The following is a 22,598-nucleotide window of genomic DNA, read 5'->3' as shown; positions in this document are numbered from 1 at the left end:
CATATTTCACCAGGATAATAATGTTCAGTAGATACTGCACTAGCTGTCTGCATGTCTCAAATAAACTAAAAGCCCATAAAAATAATCTTAAACAATGTAGTTCAGATATGCCAAACAATCTGAAAATTGTAGTAATGCCACAGCACCAGGTACAATTATGTTGGAACCATTAATCTTATTTTTGTTGCAGGTCAGTATTACTATGCTAAGCCTCAAACCTGCAAACCCTTACTCTCATTAGTAACTTTACAAATATGAGTAGTCCTGTTTGCATAGTTTGCAAGATCAGGGTTTTAGTTATTAAGTTTCTTAGCTGTTCTGGGATTCAAAGCACTTTAACACTCCCATTTAAAATAGAAATTGTTTTTCCATATAAATCATCTCTTTATTGACTGTGCAGTATTAATGCAGAGTATTTATGTACTGGTAGAATTCTAGTTTTGTATTTTAAATCTTAAACTAAAATACTAGCCTTGTAAATTAAATCTGCTGTATGTGTCAGAATTTAGTTTCTTTTAGTTTCTTTACTCTTTCTCTGGAGTAAGCATAGTTGAGCTACAGTTTTGTTTCAAAGTGTACTTTAGATGATTTTACTGTAAAGGTAAAAATAACATGTACTATTAGAATTGTATTTTGCCTAGCCATAAAGCACTTCCACACTAAATAACCTCTTTGAATGTTCATTGAAAAATGGTGTCCCAAAACCAAGGGGAGACATTCAGAACATATGCACCCCCACATATGGAGAAGTTCTTTGAAAGAAACAGCTCAGTAACATTGCTTGGATCTGATAAAGAGTGGTTAAAAATCAAACATTCACTCTTAACAATCACTCTGAAAGGGATTTGAAGACTCTGAGGGGAAAAGTTATCAAGGAAGAGACATTTTAAGGACATGAGAATATTACATCATGAAGTAATATGTTGCCCTTTGTGTGTTCATCACTGTCTCACTTGTGCTGTAATCACAGTGGGGTCAGAGTGCTTTACAAGAAAAGGACTTTTGAACTACTAACTTCCAAGTTGTGTGCATTCTCTTGTGTCAGCTGGAAGAGAGGGATGCTTGATGCTGGTTTTCTCTGTTGCTGTGGGAAAAGCATCTGGCATAGTCAGGGTGACTCGCTGTATTTTTGGAAGGACCACCTCTAGGACTGAGACAGTAGGGATAAGACTACATAACCATTCAATTCTTGGCCAAAATATGGAGGCCCATATTCTCCAAATAAATGGTGGGTCTTTATCCCCAGTTTTTCTGTGTATGCACACTAGATTATCTTTCCATTTCCCCCTGTAGGTGGGCAGAGATGAAGCAAAGAGTCAGGTGGACACTTAAGTGGCATGTGGCTTCTTTTGAATAAGGTTCACTGAATGTGGTCAAAGGGGAAGTCACTGGGGTGTAAATAGGCTACAATCCATGGGCAAGAGGTAAGCTATGCAGGTTTACTCTAGCTGAGGATCTGCTCCTCTATCTCTGTAATTTAGTAATCGAGTGGATAGTTGTGCACCTAAAATTCAGTGCTATTTTTCCTATCATACTCTATTATTTTACGTTTTGCCTCACTGTAAGAGACTTATTTTGTAACAGGAGCACTTGACTGTAGATGTCTTTTGTGAGAAAGGGAAACATTGATAAATTATAGCAAATAAATGTTTTCTGTTTCTCTAACTGTGCTTTATTTGTATTTGGGAAAATTGGTGAGCAATTTGTATCTGAAACAGAAACAAAGCATCTGCCAAGTCTGGCTCTTAATTGAAACTGATAATTAAAAAGAGAAGGGAGGGACAGTTACCACATTCTTATCAGGATACTTCAGTGCAGTTTTCTGAAGAGGAAAAACAAAATGTAAGAATTGAAACATTTTTTAAAAAATGCTTTTGAAGAATCTAGGCTTAATTCTTACTGGTTACAGAAGCTAAATCGTTCCTTATCTGATTATCTGGAATCTGCTTGTGTTTGTATTTCTTAAGTCAAATCATATAAAAAGTGCAGTGGAGATTTTAAATTGGAATTGGACAGTACCCTGCAGCTTGGTGCTAAGTCTGTGTAACAGGGTGCATGGAAGGCTGGGCGGCCTAGTGGTTGGCATGCTTGACTTCAGCCCCTTGTTTCCCTGGCTGAGGTGCCTCAGTCCTTAAGGTGATGTAGTAGGCAGACCCGGGTCCTCACTCCACTAGGTCCTTGCCCAGGGCCCTGTGCAAACAACCTCCAAACAGGGACCTCCTGGCAGAGAGTCTAAGTTCATTGCCCTGGGCCACTTCCTACCACTGTCCTTTAAGTTTGGGGCATGTCCTTTAACAGTTTGTAGGACTCGACTCAAGTAGTGCCCTCTTCTGGACCTTGGGTAGCTTCTTGCCGTGCACTCAGCTTCTTCTGGGCAGGCAGCTGTAAGTTTGGTGGGACCTAACCCCACAACATCTCTATAGTTCAATCACCCAGTTCACTCAGATGCTGGGCACTTCTCGGTCTTGTCAGCAGTCTCCCTCGGTCAGGGACACAGGGCTTCTTCCCCAGTCGCTGTCCTGGCTAGTGACACTCCCCTCAGGCAGGGAGGCAGCTAACTCTTCACCAGTCAGCCCTGAACTGAGTCAGGTTCTCTGCTTTTCTTCTGCCTCCAAGCCTGTCATTGGCTGCAGGTATAGGGAGGCGGGCTAACTGAGCGATAGGTTCTCTATAAGTCTTTCCATGCTGGTGTGAAGTTTCTAAGCTTCATCACAGTCTGATTGTACTAAGATACTCCAGGCAGGTGATGAACATACAACATAGTTTTTTGGTAGTGATTCCAACGATTATACACTATTTGAAATATAGGGGAAAATGTGTAGCATAAGTGACCATATCTGACTACTTGAGTTATTACAAAGGCTAGATTGTGGTTCTCAGCCAAGGAATTTCAGGCATTTTTTGGGTTGCCGTTTGGTTTTTAGGGAAGATCTGAGCAAGTTGGTCATATTTTTAAGTTTTGTAATTTAAGAGGCATATATAATCAGGGAAGAGAAGTATGTAATCAATGAACCGAGCTTTTAAGTTCCAGGAAGAAAACAGTATGGGCCAAAAACCTCCAGGCTGGTGAAGCAGGAAGTGGGATGGGTTATTTTTGCAGAATGGCAAGAGGAAAAAAACAACATAAGGAAGACAACCCAGCCTAGAGAGTAACTACTGTGGGTTAATTTAAAGTATCTCATCTACTCTGTGCTGTGCTTGGGGCAGGAAAGGGCCATGTAAAGCGGGTGAGAGAAACCACAGAGGAGGCAGAGTAACAAAAGTAAAATGAAAGAAAAGCAAGGGAAAGTCCCAGTACATAATACCTGACTTTCTCTCCTCCGACACCCTCCCTACCCTGTGAGGGGAAAGCCCTGCTCCACATGGCCTCTCCTTTTAGCGTAATGTATCACACCAGTGGGTCATGCAGTAATTATATATGTGATAGAGGGGTTGCAGGACTGAAAAGTTCAGGAACCACTGGACTAGATTTATGAAAGCTATCTGTATCCACAGAAACACGTGGCTGAACTAGCATACAGCAGCATGAAAGCCATCAATATGAGATACTGAATTAGTGTAGCATTGCCTTTTCAACATCCCTTCAAGAGAACATGGTCTGGTGCAGACAGCATACAGTGCTACAGTTCAATTAAAGTGAGTCAGATGTGTGCTTTTTTTTTCCATTTCAAAATGCCATTCAGTCATCTAGTTTAAAATTTAATATCTTTAAAGAAAATCACTAAAAAGGATTTAAGAAAAGTGACTTAATTTCTGGCACCAGCAAAAAAGCCTGTTCAACGCAATTCTTCAAAAACCAAAATGTAATCAAGTTAAGAGACTAGAAAATGTGGAAAATGCCTTATCACTGTTGCCTTCAGGTAGAATGTTAGGCTCCATGCAGTCATCGCAACAGGGACTGTACAGCGGCTGGAATCAAGTTGATAATGAAAAACTATTCAACCACTGGAGAAATAAGTGACCAACAGTAGAATACAATGTTAGAAATAACCAGCACTACTTCATGTTCTCCTGTTTTCCTTCTCCGTCCATTGCAACATGGGCCATTCCCTGGATCTATTTGAGCAGCCTTAGTTCCTTGATAAAGGTCAGTTCCAAAATCTGTCATTAAGACAAAGTCCCAGTGTAGGTAGATTTCGATTTCTTATAAATGGTTATTTGCTTGTTATATACAGACCAGTCCTGCATCGTGTTTAGTGCCCTTTATTCTCACTGAAGTCAGTGTGACTGGAGAATGCTCAGTGCCTTCCAGAACCTGGTCCTAGATGAGATGAGGTCATGGTCCATGTACTCTATTTGGTGCCATCTGTCAAGGAAAGCATCTCACTCTGATGGCAGTAACTGTGACTGGGAACCCATGCTCCTGCTCAGTACAGTGTTTGGATCCAGAAAAGCTTAGAAGAGAAATAAAGATGCAATGTGACCTATGATGGCCAGCAGCAACAACACAAGAGCAGGCACATAAATAAGATTTTTTTTTTTATATTACACATCCTTACCGTTTATACAATAGCTGCAGTTATGGAGGCAGCTCAAACTGGACAGAGCCTGGTAGGAACCATAAATGAGCATGGTTGAAAGTTGGATGTGGTATCTTGGTAATTAAAGTTCTGATTCAGCAGTATTGTCACTAAAATCAGTGACGCACATAGTTCAGTGCCATATTGAATCAAGGCCCAAGTATATGGATCTGTATCTTTCTTTGACTGTATCACTATCTTCTATTTCTTCTTCAGTTTGTGTAGCTTGTATTCCTTTAAATTCAAAGCTTAAACACAAGTTGTAGTGTTTAAAGTGAGGTTGGTGATGTTTGAACATATCTTGTACATGTAGTAAGTTCTTTCATCTGTTCGTAAAATGTGACATGATTAAAGGTCAATGAGCCACTGAGTAACACGTGTACTTGGTAGCTAAATAGCAAGACTCACACTTTGTCTCCGTTAATAGCCCTGTAATCTGCCAGAGTTATTTTCTTACTTCATTCTTTGTTTTCACGGTGAAACATGGGTATTGCAGAGTATGATCATTAATGTTTAAACACACAGAGTAACATGATGGTATAATGGAAAATAAAATGGCACAGTGGATGCTGTAATTCAATCAGAAAATAAAAATAAAAATATATGAATGCTTCTGCACTGGAACTGAGCGTATTTATCTGCATTCAACTGATTGCCATGATCTTGTGTTTTTCCAAAGAAATTAAAAAAATGTTTAGATCAAACACATTTTTAACTTTAGAAAGTAATTCTGTTTTTTTAAGAAGATTGTAGACTAAGTAATCAAATGGATTAATAGAGCAGTTGCAATTTACCAATAAGAAGTTCCATTGTGCTGTGGTTGGTAGCAAGGAGAATACATATTCAACTTTTTCAATTCAAATATGAGATCTAGGTTGTATTTCTCATCATGATTTCTTCCAGCTCCCTGTTTTATTGCTTCAAGCTCCTCTGTGACCTTTGACAAGTCACATCACTTTCCTGGGGACAATGATATTTATCCACATTAAGATCTGTTAAACCTTTTGCAGTTTGGTTCAGTTAGAGAGGTGTCTGTTTTTTATCATCACTGTACACTGTATTTATTATTCTTTTATAGTAGTTTGCCGTTCTTGCTTACAGCTGCATCTGACTTTGGCAAACAAGTAGGGAACTTCACCCCAGCTCCTTGTGAGGAATGGAACTGGAGTGCATAGCAACTCAACTTTATCCTCTTAAAAAACATCTTAAGGAATCTTTCAGTGATGTCAGTGGAAGAACTTTGAGCTGAGTTCCCCCTGTTGACTCCTGTATTCTGAAATTACATCATGGCTTTTTTCCTAAAAGCCTCCCACAGTTTACCAGTGACTAACCCAGCAAAATTTCAGTCTCTCTCAGAAGGCTAAGCAGTACACCTAACCTCTCTGGTAGTCCTCTCCTGTCAGACAAAATGGAGGAGGAGAGGTAACTCAGCAGCAAAGCTCTGGGAAAAGACCAGATGTTTTTCCCCGCTGAAACATCCATCTTAGGACAGTGCAGAAACTAAAGTCACTGCCTTCCTTGTGCAAAAAACTTTCAGAGGACTAACGTCCCATGTTGGAAACATCAAAAATCAAACATCAATGATGGAAGACTTATTTGAAGACTACTGGTATCTGGAAGTCAGGCAAACAAAAGGCAGTAAGTCCTTGTGAGTCGAAGTGGTGGGCCTGGAAGAGGCAGCCCATTGTAGCAATTTGCACATACTGGGATTCCCTGAAGAGAGTGAGCATGGTCAAACTTGTGCAGAAAGTTCATCCCGTTCACACTCACCAGAGAATAAACATTTAGTTATCAAATGAGCACTTTTGTGCCTAACCCAGCACGAAATATAATTCCTACATCCATTGTAATTAAGTTTTAGCATTAAAGAATAGTTTTGTAGGAAAGCCAGGGAGCTGGACAAACTAACTTGGGGAGAAAAGTCACACAAAGTTATGCTCTTCCAAATTCTCAGTAAAGATAATGTGCCACAGCAATCTCTGTTCCAAGCCACTAAGCAGACGGCAAAGCAAAAGAATCTGCAGTATTACATGTTCTACTCAGCAATTTTCAGTGCAAAACGTTAGGAGACCACTTCAGAGGTTCTCTACTGCCACAGAAACTGAATCCTTTTGGAGGAGTGAGCAATTTTGATCTCTGTGGCAAGAAAATTACCTGTGCTGGCAGTTAAGATTCTTTTTTGTATTTCTCCTTCTTACATACAGATTCTTTAACTTTCCAAAATCTGAAATTTTGAAATGCCTCTAAATAAGGTAACTTTTTAGAGTACCATTTTGCCCCTAAATGTATTGGCTACCCCCAGAATGGCAAGTGTGTTAGAAATATAAATAGATGTACTGTATTGGCAGTGCTAGTATTTGGTGAAAGCCAGGAAATAACCATCTATGGACCAAACGTAGGGTAAGGAAGTAAAAGGTTCTCCTAAATGGAATAATACAGTGTGATGTAAAGAAGTCAGTATCTTTTGCATCCACTTAGATCCCCTTCTGATAATTTTAAATTTGGCATCAAAGACACAGAGGACTATTTGTGATGTGAAGGCAGTCCCCTAGAGCCTTAATCCACATTATTTTAGGGTCTGAATTTTTTCGGAGGGATGTGTGCATCCAGATATTCTCTTGAAGCCATAAGTGATTCTTGTAAGCTACTTCAGTTCAGAAAAAAGAAACCTGAATAAATGAGCAGGAGTTGTGGATTCTTCAAGTTACCTTGGCAGCCAAGTGACTGATTCTTCAAAAGTAGATGAGAGTTTATATGTCACATACCAAGGTGGGGTAGAGTGACTTGTTGGAAATGGCAGCACTCGAAAGACCTTTAAACATGATCTTCATTTGATATAACAATAGATGAAGGAATAATATATTTATATAAAGTATATCTCACTGAATAATGTACATTGGTAAGACAGTGCTGTCCAAGTGAGATTATATGTTCTTTGGTCTGCTTGTTTTTTTCTTTTTTTGGTTCAGTTCTTGGTGTGGCCCTGTTGCTGTCCTCAGTTTCTTTTGTAGTTAGCATGTCCTCCGTCTCTTTCTTTTAACAATAATGATTCTGTATATTGTATTTTAATTGGTGAATGAAATTGTTTTATATTCTGTTTTCTTCATTACCTTTGTTATGAATTGAAAATAATAAAAAAATCAATCCTAGCCCCCCTCTGTATCTCATTTTAAAGAACATGATCATTGGGTAGTAGGCTAAGGGAATCATTGGATATCAGTGGCAGTGAAAGGAGCAGGATGCAATTTTGTAGCTGCCCTTTAATCCTTACCTGCAGCATTTAAAAAAATTTTTTTTGCTATATCAACTCTGGAGTCTCTAAGTAGTAACTGAATTATATTGTTTTTAAGTGGTTTTGTGCTGTGAATACATTTGCTCTCAGTTTAGTCCTGTGAGAGAAGGCTAGAAGCTAAAAAGTGACCCAGCACTCTGATCACTTGGCACCAATCAGTTCCCTAGGACAAAGCAGACTAGGGATGTGTAGCTAATTAGCTGATCAGTCTGGGATGGCTGATGAACCAATTAGCCCATCAGCTGAGGGATATAAGAAGAACACTGGAAGGAAGTCGGGGAGAGAGGGTCTGGGCTGGCTGAGCTGAATGTGTTCAGAGATCTGATGGAAGGGAGATCTCTGTTCCCCTCTGGCCTATGGGAAAGGGCTAAAAGTAGAGAAGTATTGTAAATAATTTGCTGCATGAGCTTGTATTGGTGTTGGTGATGTGAATGTAAATAAATCACATGAAGTTTTCCATTACTGGACAGAGTCTGAGACATTTCTGGGGCCTCAAAGGACAGGGATGGAGCACACCCTCTTTTACTCATTTTTTGTCCCTATTATACTCGTTTGTGATCTGAGCCAGATTTGCAATATAGCTCTGAATTAAACTAGCCTTTCACATCCTGGTTCCAAATCAAACACATTGTATGGACTGGATTCTTAGCTAGTGTAAATCACAATAGCATTTAGTTTTGTCAGTTTACACCAAGTAAGTATCTGACCCACAATGGGTGGCTTTTCTTATCCTTCTGTAATTTTTGTCAGATCTTTGTTTGGAAGATGAGTGAGGTGTCTACTTCTCAAACTTTTGCCAGCATCAGCTCACAGATGTTGTAAGTGATTTTATTCAGTAAGTGTCGCAACACATTAAGAGCTTGAGGAATCTCCTGATATTCCATTCTTCAAAGATGCTTCAGTACTGCTAAGTTTTGCAGATTTACTCTGATAAATTCTTACAGCTTTTCTGGAAGATGTAGCAAAAATATGCTTGTCTAGGAATGTCTTCACTATCTTTGGTACATGGGTTAAATATGAATTAAAATACTGTGTGTGCAGACCAGTTGGACTTTTCTTTTAAAATGAGAGCATCATTCGTCTTTCTGTGAGAATTTATTGCCTACTTCCCTAGAAAGGTGATTTACTATGTAATTTGGTTTCAGCAGTGATGAATTATTTAGGGATGAACCAATAGGTCATCATAAGATTAGGTGTGTTACCTGTTGTGTCCTGATTCTAGTATGAATAGCTTCCATTCTGACTATTTCAATTCACTCTACATTTTCATCTGGACATACCTGACCGAAACTATAGCGTGGTGTTGCTTTGTGCCTTTAAACAGCTGTTGCTTTCTTCTAGAGATGGCTCCTTTTCCGTGGTTGAAGTGATTCTTCCATTGTGTGTGTACAACATAACAAATATGTGAACTGCTTTGGATCCTTCGGTAGTACTACTTATTATAAAAACCAGACAGCTTAAGAAATAGTTTTAAAGGAAAAAATTCTTAGAGAGAAGAGATAAAGTGCAGGAGCATTTGAAAATCATTGACTCAGTGTTCTTGTTATGTACTGTTTCTTTTTCTTCAGGTGCTCCCTCTGGAAAATAGAATGAAAGAAACCCAACGTTTCACACAGGCACTGAACATTGGCATGGGAATTGTTATGTCCTTGTATATCACTCTATCCACTCTAGGATACCTGCGCTTTGGGGATGAAATCAAAGGCAGCATAACTTTAAACCTGCCACAAGAAGTATGGTAGGTGGACATATATGATTTAAAATTCTTACTCTAAAGGAGTTTCAAAGATTAAATGTTGTCTGTGGGGGGGGGAGGGGGGTGGCGGGGGAGGAGGAGGGAGGGTTACATTCCAAATACAAGAACTTTTTGGTATTTTATATCAGGATCTAAAATGGGTGACACTGAAAGCTGAATACAGTAGGGGAAAGGGAATAGGAGGATTGACAAGTCTGAGTTGTGACTGCATAGCATAATTTTTAAGATGTTTGTTTATGCAGAAGTTGAGATACTTTACAGAGCTACACTTTCAAAACCAGATGATCTGCAAAATTGCGAGCCTGCTCTAGCTTCTCTAGCAACCCCTGTTAATGTGAGTCAATAGGCGTCTGCATATGCAGAGTTACCAGTCCTTGAAAATTAAATTACATGTACACTTACATCTTTAGCACATGCAAATGAAGTTTTTTGAAGAGGTACCTGTTCCACTTTCCTCTTGGGATGCAGAGATGCATTATGTACCTGATTTAAAAGAACCATTACTATTTGTTCTAATGTATCCTTGTCAGCACTTAATATTTAAGCCCTGGATATGTGGACTACCTATTTAGGTATTTAAAAATTCAGTCGCCTTTTTTATTTTCACATATGGATCCTCACTTTTTAAAGACACCTAGGGTTCCATTTAAGGATGAACAGTTTATCCAGAAATTACATGGCCATGTCAAGTTACACCTCAAATTAAAATACTAAAGTTTCACATGAATTCTCTTACATCATGAGAATAGTTTAAGCACTATAATTATATTATATGGCCCCATTCTGATATGCTCTGTGTTCCTGTTTACACTTTTAAGTCTCTGACAGCATTACCGGTTTCCAGTTTTTTCCTTATCATTGAGTATCTGTGACCTAGATTAATTTTCCTCAGATGTGTTAGCTTGCACTTTTCCAAGCTGAATTTTAGTATGGTTTATGTGTACACTTAAACAGTCTTCTAGTAAGAGATGCCAGAATTCTGTGTGTAGAAATTCTGCAAATTCTGAGAATATAGGATCTCCTTCTAAATTTTTGGTATCTCTAGCATATCTGCAGAACATAAGCTGTACTGAGTTTTTGGCCATTCTGTTGCAAAGATATGATCTGCATGCACAGTAATTACTAAATTGTTTTTATTTGTGTTACCGTACTGCCTAGGAGCCCATTGTGCTAGGTGCTGTATAAACACAGAACCAAAAGACGGTTCCTGCCCCAAAGAGCTTACAATCTTAGAGTAAGACAAGAGGTAACAGATGGATACAGAGAGATGGGGGAATACAAGGAAACAATGAGACATTATTGGCCAGCATGATGGGTAATGATTTCAGCATGCCAGTAGCTTAACTTTTGTCAAGTTTTTTTTGTAGGTAAAGGGCAAAGGGTTTTGAAGGATGGTAATTGGTTAGTTTTTGGATGTTAATGAGGAGCTCCTCCCAAATGTGAGGAGCAGCATGGGAGCACGTTCCATTGGTGTCCTTATCACTGTAATATTATAGAAATGTCACACTCCCTGCTCAAATGGACACACAAAAAAAGTTGGAATAAAAAATCTTAAGTAATGAAATGTTAAACAATAAAAAAATAGTATTGTCTGTTGGTTTGGTGCATTTTTTGAAGACTTTATGAAAGCAGTCAGTTTTGCTGAGGGATATGACTGTTTATTGACTGGAACAATAACACCAAGAGGAGTTTGTTGGAGGTCTCATTCATTTCAAAGTCATGTCAACTCCTGAAGCCCAACTGAATGGCAGATAAATTTAAGCACCCTTTTGTTATATAAACCCATGTAATGTGGCATTCCCAGTGGATCTCATAAAAACTGTCTGCTTGGATATCCATTTGTAAACAAAACATAGTGTCCTTTATATATAAGGGGATGGAATATAAGAGAATTGGATAGATACATAGAAAGATTGTTCGTCTACCTTTGAGTAAATTTATTATGGTCACAGAATGTTCCACATATATTGAGAGATGGAAAAGATAATATAGTGTTGGAATTTGAGGAGATGATTGTGATAAAGAAATTTTCAGCTAAAAAAGGTTGTTAATTGAAAGGGAGCTTATGCATCATTTAATCAAAATCAAATGGGTGCTCCTAGTAGTTTTGAATCATAATACATGAATGGGCATACACTCGATGAGACAGAAAAGGTGTAGATAACAGCCAAAAGGAATTACTATACCTTGCTACTTATCCTATTGTAAACTCTTGGAATTCCCTGGAAATCACAAGAAACTGTTGAGGCTAATAGTTTAGCAGAATTTGTAAAAGGAAGAGACATCTGAGCATGAACAACAATAACGAAGTATGTTGGCTAGAATGAAAAGAATTTGTTCCTTATGCTCTAGGATATAATGACATTGCTTTCAAAGCTGGAAAAGAAACCCCTGACACCTTTACTTTGGAGCGCTTTGCTTTCCAATGAACCATAAGATACTGCCACATCTGGGGATGGATATCCAATAAAACTATTTATTTAATCCAAGCTCATCTTTTTAATTTGGCTTATTTAGGCCCTGTGCTTACTCGCCACACTCTTTACTTGCTCTCACCTTAAATACATTTGTAAGCAAGCTACGTCTCCTTCAGAATGGCAAAGAAGAAAGAAAAAGATACTGTTTGGCTTTATTCTTATCTTCAGATACTTGTGAGATGCTCTGTGATGGAGCTTATATGGGTATTTAAAGATCCTAGATAGTGTAGGTAACATAGTCCATATTTGGATGTAGGCCTGAGTACCTTTAGTTGGCCAAATGTTCTAGTTAACGTTAGCTCAAGTTAGTAAAGCTAAGAAATGTTTGAAAGAGCTTTTAGGTATGTAAGCAAAAGGTTATTAGGATAAAGTCACTCAAATGTCCTAGACTCTGACCCCACCTTTTAAACTACTTTCCAAGTGTTTTAATTCATGCACTGTCATGAGAATGTGTGGAAATGAGCAAATGTTCAACGCTGACTAGCCATTAATTATATTTAAACACTTATGTCTGGGGTCTAAGTGGAAGCTTGCATATCAGCTCCTTATCACATGACACCTTCTTGCATCCTGTTTTCAGGAGACATCTCTTTGTGGTTAGCAATGAATCAGGTTATTACATGTGCACACTATACTGGACTCTTCATTGTGATTCCAAGACCAAAGTGCCAGGCCATTGGACTATGATGAGCTATAGTCAACATGCTCAAACCCCTAATTGGATAAGAGTGTTCCCTGGGGCAAGGTAGAAGAGTAATTTATTCCCATAAAAGATGCCAATCAAGATCAACTACCTCCCACATGCAAAAGCACAGATTACATCTATCATTAATGAAGTTATGGGTAAATATCAATGTGTTCCAAGCTAAGACCAGTCACATAAATTAGAGACCCAAAGAAGAAAAGGAAGGTGTGAAAATCCTTCTGTTCAGCAATTTAAGGATGCTCAAATTCCTCCAACATCCCCTGTATGTGTCTTTGTATGTTATTAACTGTTCCCCAAAGGAGACACTAAACCCCTAACATTGTTAATAAAACAATAAAGGAACTCTGAGTTAAACCAGAATTGTTCCCAAGCTTCTGTAAGTGTAGGATTTTAGAAAATCTGTTTCTCTGCCAAAATGTGATGGGATGTACAAGCCCCACACTGGTGGGTAAAGGAGAAAGTCTGGGCCCAGAAAGCCCTGTCCAGCCACCGCTGCTGGGCATGCTCACACTGGAGGTTGAGCTCAAAAGGGAGCAGCTTAGCTCAGTCAGTGTAGATGGAGCACATAAAAGTTCTACTGAAAGGATCATTGGACCCTGAGTGACCCTAAAGAGGCCATGGATACAGAAAAGCTGTTAAAATGGATGCTGATGAACCAGTAACAGCAGGCAGTCCAGCAACAGCAGCAGCAAGGGCAGATACTACAACAGACTGTGGCCCAGGAGCAACAGCAAGAGGCCCAACAGCAACAACAGCTAATTCAGGGGCTGGTGACCCAGCACCAGCCACAACAAGAATGCCTGATGCAGCAGATGGTGATGCTGTTACAGCCCTAGGGGGCATCCAATGTCATGGTGCCTAGACCCATAGGAGAAGCCGTTCCCACAGGGCTGCTCACCGAGCTCACAAAAATGGGTGTAGGAGATGATCCTGAAGCATTTCTGGTCACATTCAAATGCGTAGGGATGGATTTAGTGGGACCTTCGGAGAAGAGAGCGTCAGGATTCCGTTATATACTGATGATAGTAGACTATGCCACACAGTACCCTGAAGCCATTCTGCTATGAATGCCTAACACGCCTATCATAGCAAACGAGCTCATGAAAGTCTTCATGAGGGTCAGGATACCAAAGGAAATACTAATGGACAGAGGATCTAACTTCTCATCCAGGTTGATGGAGGAGCTGTGTAAACTGCTGAGAATCAAAGCCCTCCAAACTTCTGTGTACCACCCACAGATCGCCTCAAAAAAGAGTTGCAGGTGACTCCTGGGTAGTAGCATGTGGTGTGTTCCTGTAGACAAGAAAAACAAGAAATGGACTTAAAATAGTCTTGTTAGCTTTTAAGGCATGCTTAAGTGTCGCTACAATTCTGAAGCACTTAGAGGAGAGGAAAGTGATCAGGAACAGTCAGCATGGATTTACCAAGGGCAAGTCATGCCTGACTAATCTAATTGCCTTCTATGACGAGATAACTGGTTCTGTGGATGAAGGGAAAGCAGTGGACGTGTTGTTCCTTGACTTTAGCAAAGCTTTTGACACCGTCTCCCATAGTATTCTTGCCAGCAAGTTAAAGAAGTATGGGCTGGATGAATGGACTATAGGGTGGATAGAAAGCTGGCTAGATTGTCGGGCTCAACGGGTAGTAATCAATGGCTCCATGTCCTAGTTGGCAGCTGGTATCAAGTGAAGTGCCCCAAGGGTCAGTCCTCGGGCCGGTTTTGTTCAATATCTTCATAAATGATCTGGAGGATGGGGTGGATTGCACCCTCAGCAAGTTTGCAGATGACACTAAACTAGGAGGAGAGGTAGATACTCTGGAGGGTAGGGATAGGATACAGAGGGACCTAGACAAATTTGAGGATTGGGCCAAAAGAAATCTGATGAAGTTCAACAAGGACAAGTGCAGAGTCCTGCACTGAGGACGGAAGAATCCAATGCACCGCTACAGACTAGGGACCGAATGGTTCGGCAGCAGTTCTGCAGAAAAGGACCTAGGGGTTACAGTGGACGAGAAGCTGGATATGAGTCAACAGTGTGCCCTTGTTGCCAAGAAGGCCAATGGCATTTTGGGCTCTATAAGGAGGGGCATTGCCAGCAGATCGAGGGATGTGATCATTCCCCTCTATTCAACACTGGTGAGGCCTCATCTGGAGTACTGTGTCCAGTTTTGGGCCCCATACTACAAGAAGGATGTGGAAAAATTGGAAAGAGTCCAGTGGAGGGCAACAAAAATGATTAGGAGACTGGAACACATGAGCAGAGGCTGAGGGAACTGGGGATGTTTAGTCTGCGGAAGAGAAGAATGAGGGGGGATTTGATAGCTGCTTTCAACTACCTGAAAGGGGGTTCCAAAGAGGATGACTCTAGACTGTTCTCAGTGGTAGCTGATGACAGAACAAGGAGTAATGGTCTCAAGTTGAAGTGGGGGAGATTTAGGTTGGATATTAGGAAAATCTTTTTCACTAGGAAGGTGGTGAAACACTGGAATGCGTTACCTAGGGAGGTGGTGGAATCTCCTTCCTTAGAAGTTTTTACGGTCAGGCTTGAGAGAGCCATGGGTGGGATGATTTAATTGGGGATCGGTCCTGCTTTGAGCAGGGGGTTGGACTGGATGACCTCCTGAGGTCCCTTCCAACCCTGATATTCTATGATACAAAGTGTTCTGCTAGTCTCTTTGTAGCAGGACAGTATGGAACAGAACGTATGTGCTGAATTACATTTGAAGCTAGGAACCTCTGAAATTCTTCTGAACAGAACTGAGGTCCATTATCACTCATCAATTGTAATGATAGACTAAATTGGCTAAACAAGGTACGAAGGTGACCAATGCTCTTGGTAGCTGTAGTAACAGTCATTCTGAAAACTTCTGGCCTTTTCGAATGGGTATCAACAATGACCAAAAATATATATAATCTAGTGGTCTGGCAAAATGCACAGGAATACGTGTTCAACGAATCTGGGATCATGACCAAAGGTGTAGAGGATCATGCTGAATTTGCTGACATGTAGTACAGCACTTCACCTTCCTTTCAACTTCTTTGTTGATGCCTGGCTATTACTCTGGGTTCTGACCTTCATCCGTACAATGCCAAAATGACCCTCACAAAAGGCTTCAAAAACATGAGATTGAATTGATCATAGAATCATAGAATAACAGAGTTGGAAGGGACCTCTGGAGGCCATCTGGTCCAACCCCCTGCCCAGAGCAGGACCAATCCCAACTAAATCATCCCAGCCAGGGCTTTGTCAAGCCTGATTTCAGAATGATCACTCACATTCCCCATAAGATGCAACCTAGATTCACAGATAATTCATATTGACATGATATGAATTGTGTAAATTGAGGATTCTTATTATTCAACACTGCACCCTGTAGTACCATTCCCTTCATCTTCCTTAGTGGTTTCTTTGTTAATGTTTGTGTTAGTGATGGGTAATCTATCCATCAAATTGAGATAAAACTCTTTTTGTACAAAGTTTCTTTGGGTTGATGGGAGCTTAGGCATGGCGGGCGCGACAGCCCAGAAGCATTGCCATGCTGAGCCCCTTCACAGAGTTGAATAGATAGGAATGACCTGAGAGTAGCAATCCCCATTGTTGCATACAAACAGTCACTAATGACAGAATTCCATGTTGCAGGCCAAAAATTGAAATTAACAGGTGTTGATCCGTAAGCAAAGTAAAATATCTATCATACTGATAGGTATTTCTGAAGTTAATGCTGAGAGCTTCTTGCTATATTTGCATGTAGTTCTTCTTAGGGGCAATGAGGTTCATGAAGCAAAGTCCATAGGTTTCTCCATGGCATCAGGGAAAATATGGGAAAGAACTGCACCCACTCCATATGGTGTGCAGTTGCAATGAATATAAGAACAAAGAACGGCCATACTGGGTCAGACAAAAGGTCCATCTAGCCCAGTATCCTGTCTTCCCATAGTGGTCAATGCCAGATGCCCCAGAAAGAGTGAACAGAACAGGTACTCATCAAGTGATCCACTCCCTGTCACCCATTCCCAGCTTCTGGCAAACAGAGGCTAGGGACACCATCCCCGCCCATCCTGGCTAATAGCCATTGATGGACCTATCCTCCATGAACTTATCTAGTTCTTTTTTGAACCCTGTTATAGTCTTGGCCTTCCCAACATCCTCTGGCAAGGATTTCCACAGGTTGACTGTGTGTTGTGTCCTTTTGTTTGTTTTAAACCTGCTGCCTATTAATTTCATTTGGTGACCACCTAATGGTAGCAAGGTATCCAAGTGCATAAAAACTACCTCAGATGTCAACCATTTCTTTGCTTCCTTAAGTGTGCACTGATTTTCATTTTTTTTGTGCTTGTAACTGTTCATGTAAATGTGTCAATATTGTTGTCAGATTAGGCAGAAATTTACCATAGTAGTTAAGCAGTCCCAAGAATGAATGTAACTGTGATATGTTTTCTGACAGTGATTCTGGAAGAATCACCTTATTTCTCTGCAATTTCTTAAAGCCCATAGCATTCATTTCATGTCCAAGATATTCAACTGAAGGTCTGAAAAAATTCACATTGCCTCAATGTACTTAGTTCATGATTTTCCAAATGTTGCAAGACAACTTCCTAATTTCAAAGCTGAGCCTCATGAGCCTTTCCTGTAACTAGGATGTGATCCAAATAGCATTGAACTCCATTCAGTCGCTTCAGGTTCCCATCCATGGCTTTTTAGAACTGGGCAGGTGCCAATGTGATACTGAAAGGCAACCTATTATAGCAAAATTAAACCTTTTTCCATGTTGATTGTGAGATATTTGCAAGATGCCAGATCTCCATTTGTAGGTATGAATTTAGCAAATTCAGTTTACTGAAACACTGTCCTCCATTAAGAGTATCAAACAAATCTTCAATACAATGTAGTGGATACTGGTCTGCACATAAAGCAGGATTCAGTGTCACTTTGAAATCTCCATAAATTGGGATAGAGACCTCCTTCTTGATCACTGGTGCAATAGGGATAGCCTGCTCATTGAGTGAAACTGGTGACAAGACTCCAGTATTCGCTAAATGGTCCAAATCAGCTACTACCAGTGGCTTCAGACCATAAGGCACAACTCTGGGCTTGCAATACTTTGACTGACTTGTCAGATTTAACAAGTATCAGAGGGGTAGCCGTGTTTAACAGATTTAACAGTGAGTTTTACTGACATGTTGCTCATCTGTCCAAGTTCTTTTTCAGAAACTTTGGAGTGTTTGTCCAGTATTTCTTGAGGGTTTCAAGGTGCTTTTGTGATCGCCTTGATCTCAGTCCATTTCACCTTAAGCATCTTGAACCAAGTTCTGCCAAATAATGGTTGATATGTTCCTTCAATCACATGCAAGGATAAAATGACTGCTTGTCCATCTGCTTGACCTTTCACCTGGAGTATCCCTTTTGGGACTAACTTTTCCCAGATAAAAGTCTTCAAAACCATGGAGGTTTCTTTCAAAGGAACTTCTGACAAAGTCTTGTGATAAGTAGATGCAGAAATCTGTGAGTAGCAGCCCCAGTATCAAGCTCCATTCTTGTAGGAGCTCCCTCAATCCAGGGTGTGACCCACATGCCATCTCTGACTCCAGCGTCTGTTAACACATGCAGTGCTAGACCGTGGTCAGTGTCATGAGAGTGGTTTCTTTTTCCATTCCTGACTTCCATCCTTTTTTAGGTTCAGTTTTCATAGGTGTCTTCTTGGATGGATGGTTACTTTGTGTTCCTGGTTGCTGAGCGGTGCAAGCGTTCACAGCAATGTATCCTTTCTTCTGGCACTTCTGGCAAATGACCTGGTGTGCCCAGCAGTCATTCTCAGCATGTGTAGTTTGAGCACAATGGCCACGCAGACATTCTTTACATTCCCATTATCCTCTGCCTCTCTGATTCAGGAGATGAACTTTTCAGTTCACACTACATTCCAGAGAATCCATCTTTGTGGTTTCCATGGCAATAGCTACCTCAACAGTCTTCTTGAATGTAAGCGATGATACAGTAAGTAACTTTTGACAAGTTTCAGAGTAGTAGCCGTGTTAGTCTGTATCCGCAAAAAGAAAAGGACCACACGCCACACAACAGAACCACTAACCCAGGAGCCTATCCTTGCAACAAAGCCCATTGCCAACTGTGTCCACATATCTATTCAGGGAACACCATCATAGGGCATAGTCACATCAGCCACACTATCAGAGGCTCGTTCACCTGCACATCTACCAATGTGATATATGCCATCATGTGCCAGCAATGGCCCTCTGCCACGTACATTGGCCAAACTGGACAGTCTCTACGTAAAAGAATAAATGGACACAAATCAGACGTCAAAAATTATAATGTTCAAAAACCAGTTGGAGAACACTTCAATCTCTTCGGTCACTCGATTCCAGACCTAAAAGTGGCAATTCTTCAACAAAAAAACATCAAAAACAGACTCCAAGGAGAGACTGCTGAATTGGAATTAATTTGCAAACTGGATACAATTAACTTAGGCTTGAATAAAGACTGGGAGTGGATGGGTCATTACACAAAGTAAAACTATTTCCCCATGTTTATTTCCCCCCCCCCACACACTGTTCCTTAGATGTTCTTGTCAATTGCTGGAAATGGCCCACCTTGATTATCACTACAAAAGGTTTCCTCCACCCCCACCCCCGCTCTCCTGCTGGTAATAGCTCATCTTACCTGATCACTCTCGTTACAGTGTGTATGGTAACACCCATTGTTTCATGTTCTCTGTGTATATAAATCTCCCCACTGTATTTTCCACTGAATGCATCTGATGAAGTGAGCTGTAGCTCACGAAAGCTTATGCTCAAATAAATGTGTTAGTCTCTAAGGTGCCACAAGTCCTCCTTTTCTTTTTTAGCAGGTAACTTGTTTCAGATCTGGTTATTGAGTAATCCAGAGGCAAATTGGTCATGCAGGGCATCACTTAATGTTTGTCTGAACTGACAATGATCTGACAACTTCCTTAGAGCAACAACAAACTGTGCGATCGACTCTTCACTTCCATAGTGTCGCTGATGGAACCAGTATCATTCTGCTATCATCAATTGGGTAGAGGAGAAATGTTCTTCCATTGGTGCAGTAATTGTGGCACATGTCACGTTTATGGACATAGTTGGAGCCAATAGGTCACACAGCAGCCCATATTTCCTCGGACCCATCGCTGTCAATAAGATGGAAACTCATTTTTCGTCGGGAATGGAATTGCTCAAAACATTCTGAGGTACAACACCCATGACAGTCTGTGAGTCTGTCATGGAAGTCACCGATTCCATGACTTTCACAGCGGCCAGTGCTGGCTCAGCAGGAGCAGTTTGAGTGTGTGGGAGGGGGCTCAGGGCTAGGGGCAGGGGCAGGCTAGGGGCAGAGGGTGCACTTACCTCGGGGTGGGGGGTGAATGATGGAAGAGTCATCTGCTGGTTGTGAGATTATTATTAGGCCAAGTGTTGTTTGAAACACAATTTAATAGAAGGAGCGTCTCGTGGATTACATCTCCTCTAAACTGTGAACACACATAACTCCCGTATGGCAAATGGAGCAATTGTTAGCATGAAAAAAAAGTTAAAGGAAAGTCTGGCACATTTTGCATCAGATACATCAAGAAGGGAGGCTTAGAATAGTTGGTTAAAGTTCTGGCAAGTAAAACTTTTTTTTACTTTTGTCTTCAGGAGATGATAAAGATCTAGCATACGTTGCCCAGGATGAAACCATGTCTAACTGTAATTTTTTTAGTATTTTAATCTTAGAACAAATGTTTTCTTCCTCCAAGAACAACACACAATTTGTCTGTATATATCACTGCAGAGTGATCATTGCTAGTAAAGAAATAATCAAATATCAGTGTATTCAATTCACAATGTTTTATTTGAGTCCACTGAGGTGAATCAGGACACACAATGTACTAGATGTCCCTCCTCTGTTAAAATCTCTATTTGCTGATGTTCAAAAGTTGGTTTTCAAAATCTCATCTTGATTAAACTCCATCCTCATCAACTCTAAGGTCTGACCACATGAGAATGAAATATACTATCAGATTAAGAATGACAATCTAGCCTTTTATGTACTATTCCTAAAACCGTTATATGCTCATCCTGGCATTAACTGTCAGAGGCTATGGATAGGAATGACGAGGTAGGTGAGGTAGTACCCTTTACTGGGCCAACTTCTGTTGGTGAAATGGACATGCTTTCACGCTCTTCTTCTCAGATCTGTGGAACTCAGAAGCTTTTTGTCTCTCCTCTCACCAATGGAAGCTGGTCCAATAAAAGATATTACTTCATCCACCTTGTCTCTCTCATTTCCTGGGACCAACATGGCTACAACAACACTGCAGACAGTTTTGATAAGAATAACAGTTTCAGGGATATTCTTTTCATCTTAAGTCACAGTATTGTTTCATTGGTATTTTCTACTTGCTGTACTAAACAAAGCACAGAGCAACAGTATACATTACACAGCTTCCACTTTCCAGCCTAGAGGCTTTGTTGCTGTTTATTAGTCGTATTGCACTAATGCCCAGAGGCCTCTTTCAGGATCAGTGCTGGGTGCATTAAATTAAAATAGACTCTGTTTCAAAGAGCTTACTGTATAAAAAGGGCTGAGGTGAAACATATGAAAGGAGAACACAGTAACGGTGTGTCTGGGGGAGTGAAAGGAGGGAGAGAAGGGTGACAGTAATAGGAACACAAGTTTGCATATGGTAGCAAATTGTACAATTTGGAGAATTCATAGTGTTTCTTTGTAAATAAGTAAGCAAGGTATTTCAGTGGTGGGTAAAATGACTTTTATGTGTTTTACGTGTCTATAATATTTTTTGTAACTCTAATCACATAGATCAATAGACATATGCCTGTATATCCTGGGGATGGGGTTCCTGTTGGATGAAAGATGCTATATATAAATATTGAAGCATTTCTCCTTTTAAATGTCACTCTTTTGGGGATAGAGTATTTAATATCGGAAGAGTAACTCCTGGTAATATTTTAAACTGTCCATGAACACTCTGCAAAAAGATTTGTGTGACAGGTTGCCTCCCTTGGGATGCCACCCCACCTGATGTACTGGGATAACGCTGAGCCCGCCTGTTATGCCAGCCTGGGCACCCTTTTTATCTGTGTTGCTGAGCCAGGCTATTAAGCCTACTCCAGCACACACACACAAGCAGGGCCACATCCAACTGCAGAACGACACAGACACTGAGATCAGCTCTGGGAAGACGCAGCTTAAGGGACTTACCCCAGCACTCAGGTGTCCACCTCCCTTGGAGTGCAGACCCAAAGGTATATTATGAAATCTGCCTCCTCCCTCAATGTGGAAGAAGGTATGCACAGCCTCTTCCCCTCCCCCCCCAATTATGAATTGTAGAAATGGGGTTATATTATAAACAAGAAATTAGTTTATTAACTACAAAAGGTGCATTTTAAGTGGTTAAAGCGATATAATTAACAGAACAAAGCAAATTACTAAGCAAAAAAACAAAACACGCAAACTGAGCTTGTTTCACTAAAGAAATTGGTTACAAATAATAATGTCTCACCCTAGATATTGTTGCTGGCAGATTACAGAAAGTCTTGAAAGGCAGCTACACTGGTCTCCAGCTTGAGACCTCAGGTATAATAATTTTATTAAGATAATGTTGAAATAAAAAGAGAACGGTACAGAGTTCAAGCATAGAGGTTTCTGGTTATCAGGGAATAAGGTACAGATTATCAAGGGGTGCGAAATTCGGTTAGGAGCTGGTGGTGTAAGGAATACATAATCTGCAGTCTCCCTGATTGGGGGTAAAAGTTTAACCGGTCAAAGTACAGACATTGAGATGTGGGGGTATGTTGTCCATATAATGGCTA

The 22,598-nt window shown here is 40.4% G+C and overlaps 1 protein-coding gene and 1 non-coding gene across 2 annotated transcripts in view; one reads left to right on the top strand and one right to left on the bottom strand.

Moving 5' to 3' along the window:
- SLC36A4 (solute carrier family 36 member 4) overlaps positions 1-22,598 on the top strand; it is a 232,567-nt gene that overhangs the window by 60,103 nt on the left and 149,866 nt on the right. The window contains exon 9 of the mRNA XM_007069478.4: positions 9,381-9,550. Within this exon, the coding sequence (XP_007069540.3) occupies positions 9,381-9,550 (170 nt within the window). The remainder of the gene's footprint in view (positions 1-9,380; positions 9,551-22,598) is intronic.
- On the bottom strand, positions 3,482-3,622 carry LOC119565321. Its single transcript, XR_005223913.1, has one exon. It is a non-coding gene; the product is annotated as a small nucleolar RNA SNORA8 (small nucleolar RNA).

The sequence above is a fragment of the Chelonia mydas genome, chromosome 1 (genome assembly GCF_015237465.2).
Source record: "Chelonia mydas isolate rCheMyd1 chromosome 1, rCheMyd1.pri.v2, whole genome shotgun sequence".
Taxonomy (NCBI): domain Eukaryota; kingdom Metazoa; phylum Chordata; order Testudines; family Cheloniidae; genus Chelonia; species Chelonia mydas.
Note: the sequence above shows the minus strand (reverse complement) of the source record. Positions and strands in the feature narration are given on the sequence as shown.